This window comes from Dermacentor variabilis, chromosome 2, assembly GCF_050947875.1.
Source record: "Dermacentor variabilis isolate Ectoservices chromosome 2, ASM5094787v1, whole genome shotgun sequence".
Taxonomy (NCBI): Eukaryota; Metazoa; Arthropoda; class Arachnida; order Ixodida; family Ixodidae; genus Dermacentor; species Dermacentor variabilis.
Window position 1 is genome coordinate 53,190,175 of NC_134569.1, and position 13,091 is coordinate 53,203,265.

A 13,091-nucleotide genomic window follows, 5' to 3' on the forward strand; every position below is an offset into this window, starting at 1 on the left:
TGGCGAGGAAGCCTGACATCGGTTTTGGCGGTCTCGATCAGAGAGTCCCACATCAGGTTCTAACCAATTCGAAAGACTCGCAAAGGGCGGTCGAAGAATATGACAGTAGAAGAAGAAGCCTTTCAGAAACAATGCCACCTTCTGTTCCCGAACGCAGGGCACCGTATCTCCGAAAGGACGGCGCGGTATTGAGTCGCACAGAGAATGATGTTCCGGTGGACGGCAATCAAAGACTTGACGTAGACGTTATGCATAAAACGGTCGGAGGACTGCAAACTGCTTCGTCTAACGAACCGATCGCTCATGGCTCGACAGAAACGTATCCCAGGCAGAGCACTACCGTCACACAGCCAACTGCTTTGGAACAAGAGGCTGTTGCCGTAAAGGGTTCGCCGTTGCTAAGCGACCGGCGTGGTGAGCACATTGCACTCGACGGCACTGCGCATCCAAGTCTTGGGGATACATGTATAAAAGAGCCCGTAGCCCCTAATATGCAACGACCACCCGTCACGTCAGCTACCCCACCGCATATGCTACTTCATGGTCCCATTCCGAACTTTTGGGATGAGACGAATGCCGCCTTGATGTCGAGGCAAGAGTACACAGTCCCTGGTGAAACGGTTGGAGGACCCTTCAAAGAAGTGGCTCCCGTGCATGCTAAGCCAGTTATAATTGAAGAAAACCAGTCGCCCATGACGCAAGACCCAGAGATCGGCATTGGAAACTTTGCTCAAAAAGGCTCTCAAGGCATTCGACCGAGTGATAAAGACTCGGATGGACAAGTTCCGCCTTATGATAGTAAAGGTAGGAGCATCTCGGAACCAATTCCGTCTTCTGCTACCCAACAGTGGACGTCGTCCCACGAAAGAGATGACAAAATGTCCAGTCGGTTGGAAAATGGAGTTCCGGCTGATAGTAAGCCCGAAGCCGATATCAGCAACCTGCGTACAGAACTCACAGACAAACACGTCGGTCCAATTAGCGTTTCGACTCCTTCAGTCCCGACCGAAACATATTTGAATACAAATGTGACCAATGTTCAACCCGCGGCCGCGGAAGGAGAGGTTATACCCAGAAATCAGCAGCCGCTGTTGACATTGCGGGATGACAAACATAGGCGTGAAATGGAGAACGCTTCAGGGCCAAGCTTAAAAGACAGGCCTGTCCAGGTGTCTGTTCCTCCTAGCACAGAACCGCCTCCAGTCATGGACATTCCCCCTCCAATGATGCTCCTTCACGGTCCCCTTCCAAACTTGTGGGGCGGGAAAGATGCCCTCATTTCGAGAGAGGAATACACAGTTCCGGGTGAGGTAAGAGGGGGCCCTTTCCCTGCTTCAGGCAAGGGGCCCTTGGCTGACACTGACTCCCCTGAAAGCCCAAGGGCACACTTCCCTGCTGACAACCAACGGAACATCGAGGGCTCAACTACCGCCGAACAAAGAGGTAGCACGGTGAAAACAGCGAGGCGTCGGAGTTCCTGGGCTGACTCCTTGCAGTCGCGGCCGCCCAGCGTGGCGCGATCATTACATTCTTCTGTAGAGCTTTCGCATCCCACCTATGGTAACATCTCGGACACACATAGCACGACCACGTTCCTTTCCGACACAGTCTCTACGCACGATGGCGGCGAGAAAACAGTTACGCCAGAGCGAATACAATCAGATGTTTCAAGGAGTGCTGTATCCCCAGTGCAAGGTGTCATATCTCCTCCCGAGCGGAGAGATGGTGCGGGCCTTCCAAGTGCAGAGATGTCTTCCCCCATCAATGCGCATGATGGGCCACCGACCTTTTCAAAAGAGAGCCATACCTCATCTGCAGAAAGCCAAGCGCCCCAAGAGTGTAAAGACAGTTTATCGAAAAGGGGGGAAACGGAAGTCGACAATCAATTGCAGACGCGATCAGACCACGACGTGATGGCAGAACCTTTGCCAGCCTTGGAAACACCCAGTAGGAAATCAACCGCAGTTAGCAGCTCGATGAAGTCGCCTTTAGATGCTGGTCATAACAACAGTCCCATCACGGCGGCAGCGTCGACGGAAAGCAACTTGATTGATGGTCGCAGGCAGCAACAGTCCGAAGAAAGAACAAACCAGGAATTCACATCGACTGCAAGGGCTAACGTACAGGCAACGCCGCCTGCCAGTCGCACACTGGCCGAACTAGGCTCAAAGCCATTAGTAGGTGTCAGTGCTGATCGACTAGAACTAGACGCGAAAGCAGATGCTGGTGCTCGCCAACAACAGAACCGACCCCCTGTGGAAAGGTCGAGCCGAGAATTATCGTCGACCGAAACCCATCCCAAGGAGCTGACTTCGGCTCCTAAGCAAGCTATGGCGCGACCGGTCTCACAGCTCCTAGCTACTTTGAACACCGATGTTCGTGGTCTAGAGGTAGAACCGACCCATGAGCCAGCAGACGCTTCTCGCCCTCAGCCAAAGTGGTCCCCCATAGAGAAAAGGAAGCAGGAATTTTTGGCGAATGCCAACCGTAACCGGCAGCCAAAGATACATTCTAGCCAGGCCCTATCGGAGCCCGTTGAAGAGCCGCCAGTTACGGCTCAGAAGCTCGAAATAGCGAAGCCACACCCAGACCGAGAACACATGGACGCTCTCCGGCAGCCGAAGGGGTCGCCTGTGGAAAGGGCTGGCCATGAATGGCCGCCACCAGGTTCGCCCAACAAGCAGCCTACATTGCTTCCTAACCGCGCTGTGATTCAGCCAAGCTCGGAGAGACCAATCGTCGTCAGCGGCAACCAGCGAGAAATAGCAACTCCACCTTCGCGCCAGCTGGGCACAGATTCTAGTCGCCAGCCCAAGTGGTACCCCATGGAAAGAACGGTTCAAGGATCGCCGTCCAATGGGAAACTGCAGAGACTGTCATCAAGCGATGCTATGACTCAAACGCCACCTCTACGGCGACCTGCCAAAGTCAAAGCAGACCGCCTCCGACTAATCACCCCGAAGAGTCCCGAGGTTATCATCGACGAGTTGAAACCACCTGCAGTTCAAGCAGCGGCCGGTTCAGGCATCATCGCAGCTAGCACTAGAGACGACCGTGACTTGGCTCCAATCCATGACATCGTTACGCCTTCGCGCATGATCAAGCCGAATGATAAGTCGGAACACGGAACGTCCGTGGCGCCCCTGGAAGCGAATCCAGCTCCGTCCGACGCGGCAACCTCGCAACCACTGACGAAAGAGGACAAGGCAAAGAGTCCCGCCATGTTCTTCGGGACAACGTCGCCAGTAACGGCGCACGGGAGCGAAGACTTGATGCTCTTTAATCCTGAACGGAGAATTGAAGCGCCGGAGGAGGCTGCCCAGAAGAAGAAGACGAAGAAGCTTAAGGACACCCCTGCTGTCGAACAGGCAGATGATAAAGATCGAGAGGATCCAACGACAGAATCTGAGAAATAGGCAAGCGCTTTTTACCTTAAGGTTCTAAGAGGAGTTGCACGTGCGCACAACGCCTACGCTATGCCTGTGTCATCCATATTGAAGGTAACGATGCGCACCGTACAGAATGAATAGAAACGCATCTGTATAAGTGACGTCATCTAACCTTTGGGTGGCAGGAAGGCAAGGTTGTCAAGGACCTGACCTCCTGTAGCCGCCCGACATCACCAACGTATGCCCAACTCGCATAGCAGTGGACTGGAATTCCGTAGCAATCCCTGGATCGATGTTGGAGTCCCACCATGAATAGAACGGTGGCAAACATGAGTCATGCCTGGCAACGCAAGGATCCCTTGACTTACCATTGTATGTAGGCACTCCTGACCCGAGCCATTCCAGGAAGCCATTCGTTAATAATTATGTTCTGCGCACACAATAAAAAGTATGTTTCATTAGCTCTATTTTCAAGTAGTCTATACCTGCCATTATTATTCAGTTTTCACTCGGCAGAGCGAGTAAAATGGAAGCGCAACAGATAAAATATGTATCTTCGGTGTCTAGTCACACGCAAGGCGGTGCCATTAGTCTCGTTGTACGGTAAGTTTCCTTTAATTCGACTCGCCCCCTTGTGACGACTTTAACGAAACTCTTTTTTTCAAGCGAAGCTTGTATCGGCTCTCATGTTTCGGTGGCGATGTATTCACGCAAAAAATAAGTAGTTGCTCCCAGAGCACAGCACCTGCGGGAAAGGGTGGTTCGATGAGTTGGCAGCTGCGCCAGCTCCAGAGCGTGTGTCATTAGCAAGGATTCCAGCTGCATAGGCGCGCGCTCACGCGACTCGCGCAACTAGTCAGAGCCGTTTCGCTGCCACCGGGAAGGGAAAGGGCAGGAAATGGTGCCGCGCGCGCTGCGCCGGCTTCGTTTCCGTTCAGTTCAGTCTCGTAAAATAAATGGGATGGCCACGCTTGTGCGTTCAACCTAGGAACGGGAAGTGTTCGACGAGTGGTGGCGAGAACTCGCCTGTGAAAGGGCTCACCGTCGGCGCGCCGATCCAGCGGTTAGAACCGGCCGACCGCAGGCAATCCGACAGCTACGAAAAGAAGATACCGAGCTGAGGGCGCGGGAGGCTGAAGGGGGGCAGTCAGTCACCGTTACCTATGGGTTACTTAGCCGTGACGAAGGTCAGATGCACGTAGGACAAGCTTCGCTCTCCCCCGTTTTCGTGTAGGGGAAAAGTAGGTAACTTTTTTTAGAGCGCAGCTTTCAGGCGTCCGGAAAATGGCTGGAAAATTGATGGGACGGCCATGCGTTGTGCGTTCCCCAGAGGAACGGGCAGACTTCGACGAGCAGCGGTGAGAACTGGCCCGTAAAAGGTAGGGCTCGCCGAAGGCGCGCCGATCCAGCCCTTAAGGGCTAAATATAATCTGACGTAGCGAGAGTACGCGCACGCGTGACGTCACGTTGGCGAGAACAACAACGTCTATGGTTCGACGCACTGGCGCAGCCAACGTAGCCGGACGCTGCCAACGCGCTGCGACGACCCCGGCCTCGTGCGACGCTCGCCCGCGCGCCGATAACGTCGGGCTGTAAACGCGCAAAGAGAGATCTCGAGCTGAGAGAGCGGGGAGCCGAAGCAATCCGGCATCGTTACCTGTGGGTTACCTAACCGTTACGAAGGTCAGACGCATGCACGACCAGCTTCGCCTACCCACATTTTCCGGTAGGGGAAGGGTTGGTCTTTTTACAGCGAAGTTGTTAAGGGCTCTCCTTTCAGGATTGCATCCGTGTGTTAACACGAAAGTGTCATCACGAGAGCGTCGAGGAATCGACGATCGTGAGCTGGTGCATGGCGTGAGAAGTTGCTGTCGCGACAAGTTTTGTTCTCTGTAGACGTAGGCTGCACGAACTTAGGCCCTCGTCATGCGCACACATAGTTTGAGCAGATGCCGATCGCGTTTAGACGAGGGTAAGCCTGTATGTCACAGTCGCGTAGTTCATGGGTCTGCTGTTGGCGGGCCTGATCAGCGACTGACCTGAGGCTAATTAAGTCATCAGGATGAAGAAAACTCATTCTGCAGTTCAGTTTTGACCATACGGATTTGAAATAAACCGTTGCTCATTTCGTACAGTGCTCACACAAAAATCGAGAAGCGACGACACGGAGCAGTATCGACATGGCTACGTTGCCGTTTTAAACGGAAAGCTGCCCGCCGCACTTACCGGTCACTTCCCTTAAATTAAATGCGACCACGAACATGGGTGTATCTTTACGTATTGTCATGCAGGCTCATTATTTAGCTTCCGAGGTGCACCGCTTGCCTCGTATCCCAAATGGGCAGGAAGCGTAGGCCCCCCGATCATCATCATCATCATCAGCAGCAGCAGCAGCCTAGTTACGCCCACTGCAGGGAAAAGGCCTCTCCCATACTTCTCCAACTACCCCGGTCACGTACTAATTGTGGCCATGTTGTCCCTGCAAACGTCTTAATGTCATCCGCCCACCTAACTTTCTGCTGCCCCCTGCTACGCTTCCCTTCCTTTGGAATCCAGTCCGTAACCCTTAATGACCATCGGTTATCTTCCCTCCTCATTACATGTCCGGCCCATGCCCATTTCTTTTTCTTGATTTCAACTGAGATGTCATTTACCCGCGTTTGTTCCCTCACCCAATCTGCTCTTTTCTTATCCCGTAACGTTACGCCCATCATTCTTCTTTCCATAGCTCGTTGCGTCGTCCTCAATTTCAGCAGAACCCTTTTCGTAAGCCTCCAGGTTTCTGCCCCATATGTGAGTAGTGGTAACACACAGCTGTTATACACTTTCCTTTTGAGGGATAGTGGCAACCTGCTGTTCATGATTTGAGAATGCCTGCCAAACGCACCCCAGCCCATTCTTATTCTTCTGGTTATATCAGTCTCATGATCCGGATCCGTGGTCACTACATGCCCTAAGTAGATGTATTCCCTTACCACTTCCAGTGCCTCGCTACCTATCGTAAACTGCTGTTCTCTTCCGAGACTGTTAAACATTACTTTAGTTTTCTGCAGATTAATTTTCAGACCCACCCTTCTGCTTTGCCTCTCCAGGTCAGTTGCAATTGGTCTCCTGAGTTACTAAGCAAGGCAATATCATCAGCGAATCGCAAGTTGCTAAGGTATTCTCCATCAACTTTTATTCCCAATTCTTCCCACTCCAGGTCTCTGAATACCTCCTGTAAACATGCTGTGAATAGCATTGGAGAGATCGTATCTCCCTGTCTGACGCCTTTCTTTATTGGGATTTTGTTGCTTTCTTTGTGGAGGACTACGGTGGCTGTGGAGCCGCTATAGATATCTTCCAATATTTTTACATATGGCTCATCTACACCCTGATTCCGTAATGCCTACATGACTGCTGAGGTGTCGACTGAATCAAACGCTTTCTCGTAATCAATGAAAGCTATATATAAGGGTTGGTTATATTCTGCACATTTCTCTATCACTTGATTGATAGTGTGAATATGGTCTATTGTTGAGTAGCCTTTACGGAATCCTGCCTGGTCCTTTGGTTGACAGAAGTCTAAGGTGTTCCTGATTCTATTTGCGATTACCTTAGTAAATACTTTGTAGGCAACGGACAGTAAGCTGATCGGTCTATAATTTTTCAAGTCTTTGGCGTCCTCTTTCTTATGGATTAGGATTATGTTAGCGTTCTTCCAAGATTCCGGTACGCTCGAGGTTATGAGGCATTGCGTATACAGGGTGGCCAGTTTCTCTAGAACAATCTGACCACCATCCTTCAACAAATCTGCTGTTACCTGATCCTCCCCAGCTGCATTCCCCCTTTGCATAGCTCCTAAGGCTTTCTTTACTTCTTCTGGCGTTACCTGTGGGATTTCGAATTCCTCTAGGCTATTCTCTCTTCCACTATCGTCGTGGGTGCCACTGGTACTGTATAAATCTCTATAGAACTCCTCAGCCACTTGAACTATCTCATCCATATTAGTAACGATATTGCCGGCTTTGTCTCTTAACGCACACATCTGATTCTTGCCTATTCCTAGTTTCTTCTTCACTGCTTTTAGGCTTTCTCCGTTCCTGAGAGCCTGTTCAATTCTATCCGTATTATAGTTCCTTATAGCTTAGCTGCCAACGCTGTTGATACTATCATCGGCGTTTCCGCGAGAAAACTACGCGTTCTCGCAAAGTCCTTGTCTATGTCCACTTTAAGGAGCATGTTGTGTGCATGAAGAGCATACGAAGAATGATAAGTAGGCAGCATAACAACGCTCCCGTAGTCTTCCGCTCCCTGTATTCGAAGGTGTGTGGTCGCTCATATCTGCGCGATTCAGAGTGATGCAACGGTACTTACATGCACAAGATCTCCCTTTTTTTTTATACGTTCTGACATTAATTGATATCACCGATGAGCACCTACAGCATTATATTTAAAGCGAACGAGGAGTTGTCGCTGTACCAGCCGATGTTAACAAATGTACCGTTCGGTGCTTAAGCACTGTCAGCGGTGTTCTTGCGGGATACAAATACGGAAAGTCGCGTTCCACATCTTACAGTGAGCATGCCAAGCGCTTCCCTGAGAAGGGATAAACCACCTTAATTAACAAGCAGCTCGTATATAAAATCAGTGGTTAGGGGTACCCTCGGTCTTCATGTCGCAGCACGATATGTAGCGCATGAGCACTGGCTCTCGGGGTAGCGGGTCGAATGCGAACGGCGATTCGTGACTATTGAATTCGTCGGAATCATAACTGTCAATATTTGTAAGATCCGAAGAGCTGGTGTAGCTGACATATTGTCACCCGAAGATCCTGCACAGTCACGATTCAGCCGAGCGCATAGAGTTTCTCACTATAACACCTAGAGGGAAATTTGGCGCCACTGTCTATGGGAGTTTCTTAAGGGGGCACCGTGCCGTCATGGGAATGACGGTATATGTGTCTGCGAGGCTCGTGTTGGCTGGTGTTGTAAGAGGCTTCGTCTAAAACGTGGATATGGATACGCAAATAATGCGTTCTCAAAGTAAAATCTTCATGAAATATTTCCGTTAACGCATATTACATCTTTACTCACCCACAATGCATGACCAAGCGAAGAAAAGCAATAACAGACGACCAACTGTTTCAAAGCGAGCGCGAACCTTGTCGTCTGTCTTCCAACTTTAGCGGTCCGCTGATACTTTTTACGTAAGATGCAGTCATACACACAATAACAAGTTCTCATAGTTAAACAAAACATGTTTTCTCGTAATAATAAAGCTAAAACAGCTTTTTAAGTGCTGTTTTAGTAGAAAATGAATCATTGTGGCAGACGGAACGGTACTTGCCAAGCGCGTCGTCAAGGTATCCTGTCTCTACGAGAACGATGCCAATCCGAAGTCACAATATACCGGCATTCCCATGCATACCACATCGCAGCAGCGCCAGATTTCCCTCTAGGTAATGTAGTGAGAAACTCTATTGCCGAGCGCCTGCTCTTCGCCATAGAATAAAGAGCCAATTGCCAGCGGGCGAAAGCGGCATGCCTTGCGCGCCTTCCCGGTGGAAGCATTCGTGACGTCACACAAAGAGGTTCGCTCCGCTGCTTGGTCAGGTTTCGGTTTCATTCTTGCCGTTCTTTTTTACTTATTTAAAATTATTTTCGAATTTGCGTAACAATTCTGCTATCTACTACTTCCACTATCTACTATCAGACGCGTGACAGGAGGGTCTCGGGAACCTAAATATTCCATTACTTTGACGTGTCCAAAAAGTCGCCGGAGTTGCACTTTAAGGGCTAGTTCCCCCGTGTACGTGTGTAAACACAGAACTCCCCATTCGTGGGGCGATACCGAAGTTATTGCAACGCCGGGCTGACCCGCCGCGAAGGTGAAGCAGGCGTTAAGCACTCCCCATACGTTGGCCGATATATATATATATATATATATATACACATTGTGCTTGTGTGATCTGACTATCTCTGCGCGTGTTCAATTGTTTCTTTCTTTTCCCAATTTCTTCAGCCTTTCTCTCTTCACTGCCACCTCTGCACGCGCAGGGATAGTCAGATCACACAAGCACAATGAAAGTCAGGTCAAATGAAACACTTAAAGTCAGCTTATAACCGAGTATACAAATCGTCATCAATACTTACGAAAAATATTGCTCGCTTCAGGAAAACGCTGAAAATACACTGGTGCCCGCCTTTTTAGCGTGTGCGTTGGCCACAACCATAAGAGTTTCTTTAATTATTATTTAGGTTGGGAGTCCTGTGGTGCAGTGCCATTAGATCACGAGCGGCGCATTTCCTTTAAAATTAATTTCTTTTAAAAAATTAAAGCGAGGTCATCCTACAAGCGTTGGCACTTACAACACTGCCACCCAGGTGGCAGGGACCGTGGCGTAAGGCAGAAGTTGATGTGACGCAATCTGCCTTTTCTCTTCATGGTAAGGTTTTACCGGTTTTACTGTGACACAAGTTACATGCTCGAGACCGGGTTTGCTGCGGCCGTTCTTTCTGTTGCGCTGTCGTTGTTGTCAGCCCACTTCCTCACCATAGACAAGCGGCGAATAAAACCAGAAGCCACCGGCCGTGGTTGCTCAGTGGCTATGGTGCTGGACTGCTGAGCACGAGGTCGCGAGATCGAATCCTGGCCACGGCCGCCGCATTTCGATGGGTGCGAAATGCGAAAACACCCGTGTACTTAGATTTAGGTGCACGTTAAAGAATCCCAGGTGGTCAAAATTTCCGGAGTCCTCCATTACGGTGTGCCTCATAATCATAAAGGGGTTTTGGCATGTAAAGCCCCATAATCTAAAACCTAAACCGTGTCCACAACCGCTACGAAGGATCGAACTCGTGCCCTCGGGTCAACGTGAAGCTTGGGAGGCGGACACACTAAACAGGACGCTGTCGCAAAGCGTCGGTTCTCGGTGATTCTGTAAAGAACAACTTTATTGAAGAATAAAACGCTCAATGGGTGGAGCCCCTAGACAAGGGCTCCACTGGCTTCCGCGCGCCGTCTTGCTTGTCGGATGATGGCCCCTTGGACCTCTTCCTGTGAATTGGACAGCGCCGGCTCCCATTGTGTATGCTCCGTAATTTCTGTGTTTGTCTTTTGTGGATATGCCGTGCATGCCCATGAGATGTGGTCTAAGGTTGGCGTGGCTCCGCACCATGGGCATGTGTGCGTATATCTTTCGGGATGAATTTTATGGAGAATGTGCAGGTTGTTATATGTATAGGTTTGCTGCTTTCTCCATATAACCTGTTCTTCCTTACTGAGATTCTTATCTGGGGGTGGTAGCTTTATTCTATTTTATCTGTGATACTTTAAAATTGCTGAGTAGTTCTGGTCAATCGGAATCGGGTCGTCAGAGGCGTCCTGTGAGCACCCGTGGTGTGTAACATGCGCACGAGATACTCTGTCAGCCTCTTCGTTTCCCCTGATTCCCTCATGACTGGATACCCATAAAAGGTGAAGTCTGGCTCGGGGTTTTACATCTTGTAAAATCCTATAGGCTGAGGTGCATACTCGTCCCCTGAGGTAGCTTCTGCATGCCGCTTGAGAGTCTGATAGGATGGTTATTTGTTGTTGGTTTGGCTCCGTCGCTTTGATAGCAAGGGCAATTGCGATTTCTTCTGCTTTCACGATAGTGGTGTTGTGAGTGGAGGCGCTAAGGATTTCTCTGCCCAAGTAGCCAGTGACAGCAGCTACCGTTCTTTTCTGCCTGCCTGGGTATCTTGCCGCGTCCACGAAGCGGGAGTTTGGTTTGTCGCCGTGCGTTTTTTCAATGTATGCAGCTCTGGCTTCTCTTCTGCCTGCATGTACAGTTGGGTCCATATTTCTGGGTATTGGCGCCACTTTCATGCGGTTTCTGATTATTGTGGGGATGGGTTTAGTTTGGTTGTGTTTTTCTAGGAGCTCGTGATACCCGAGTCTGCCAAGGCGTTTCCTGCCCGAGGTCGTTTGTGCGAGTCTGTTTCTTTGAGTTATCAGTTGAGCTTCTGCCAGTTCCTCGAATGTATTATGAATCCCTAGAGACATGAGTTTTTCGGTTAGGGCGCATTGCGGAATTTGTAAGGCGATCTTGTATGCTTTCCTTCAGCACGCATTGATCGCATCCCTCCCTGTTTTTGTTAGCTGGTAATACGGCAAGCTGTAAACGAAGCGGCTAACCACAGGACTTCTCATTAGGCGAAGGGTGTCCGATTCCTTCATCCCTGTCCTTTTCTTGGTTACCCGCTTTATCATTCTTGCGACTTATTGTGTTGCCGCCTTGATGAGGTTAAGCCCGTGTTGGCAGTGTTGATTTGATTGTAGCCACATGCCTAGTACCCGGATTGTGGTCTTCTCAGGTATTGCATCATTGTCAAGTCTGATTTCCAATTTAAGGGCAGGGTCCTTCGGGACGTTGCGATTCCCTTTCCCTCTCCAGACTCGTATAATCTCCGATTTCTCTGACGCGCATTCCAGCCCTCTGGCTCGCACGTATGTCTCGATTCTGTGAAAGGCTCTGATTCCCGTGGCGTGTGTACGCGCACTTCGGAGGTCGGAGCAGACATTACTGTAGCGAACGAAGACGACATTGTGCACATCGCGTCCGGTTTATTTATTTTTTTCTCTACCTTCCTTTGTAAGTAGGTCCAAACACAGGTTCACAGGAACATGGAGGCTTGAAGCGACGAGCAGTAGTCGAACAAGCAGTGTCGCTAGAGACAACAAGGGCACTTGTCTTTGTGAGGGCGGAAACAGCGTTCCCTATCAGAGTGTTTATGTAAGTGCTTTGTAAGTACGTGCCACTGATCATCATTATCATCACCATAATGAGTTCTCGATAAAGTGCTGCCATCCGCTGCATGAGAACCACTGTTGCAGTAAAAAAATAAGTGCAGAGTAGGAGGAATCGTCGAAATCTAACGATATACGTTTTTTTTTTTCATTCACAGCACAATGTCTTTCTCTGTACTTAAGAGAATCGCTAAGCCCTCAACAAGTTTACGACTTACCGCGGTTCAGCGTTGCAGATAGCCGGTGGCGCAGATAAATTTCAGGGCTCTTGGTTTGTGTCAGAAAATATTGCAACATTTTTTTTTTCTTTGCCCGTGAAGGTGCCTTCATGGCTCGTCTACGTTGTACGGGGCCACTATGTAGCGCTGGCGTAAAAGAAATAAAAAAAAGAACACGTCGCTTGATCTTTATCCGAGTAGAAATAAAAATCCGTGACAATAATCTGCCTTTGTCTTTGATATTCTGAAAACAGTATTGACTTTTGTCAAGTTGAGAGGGGACGCTAAAAGCGTCTGAAACAAGCTTTGATTATTGTGATGAACGATAGGAAGGACTTTATTTCGGCGAAATAAGGCTCGGCCATTGTTCTGTGAGCATCGCAAAGCACCCAGCGACGATATATCTCCTAAAAGTTCTCGTAGTGGTGGTCGAAGAGGGCGCCTTCCTTTCTGTTCAACTCGTCGCACGCTGTCTGGACACTGCGCGTCATGGGGAAAGGCCCGCAGCTGAAGACGCCGAACCGTGAGACCTACAGAGAGAGAGAGAGAGAGAGACATTAGGGGAGGGAGGCAAGAAAAGAAAATTGTGTTCTTTCAATTATTCAGCAAGTGCGGGTGTTCGTTCTTTGTTTACACATCTTTATACTTGGCTGTACATACGATGCCGGACTTGCGATACAGGGCAAACCTTTTACTTCCGACAACTGAAGCA

At 49.6% G+C, this 13,091-nt stretch overlaps 1 protein-coding gene across 1 annotated transcript in view; it reads right to left on the minus strand.

Annotated features, from left to right (window-relative positions):
• Nucleotides 1-12,309: 12,309 nt before the first annotated feature.
• Nucleotides 12,310-13,091, minus strand: part of LOC142571848 (dual oxidase 2-like) — a 48,162-nt gene continuing 47,380 nt past the window's right edge. The window contains exon 30 of the mRNA XM_075680504.1: nucleotides 12,310-12,909. Within this exon, the coding sequence (XP_075536619.1) occupies nucleotides 12,787-12,909 (123 nt within the window). The 3' untranslated portion in view covers nucleotides 12,310-12,786. The remainder of the gene's footprint in view (nucleotides 12,910-13,091) is intronic.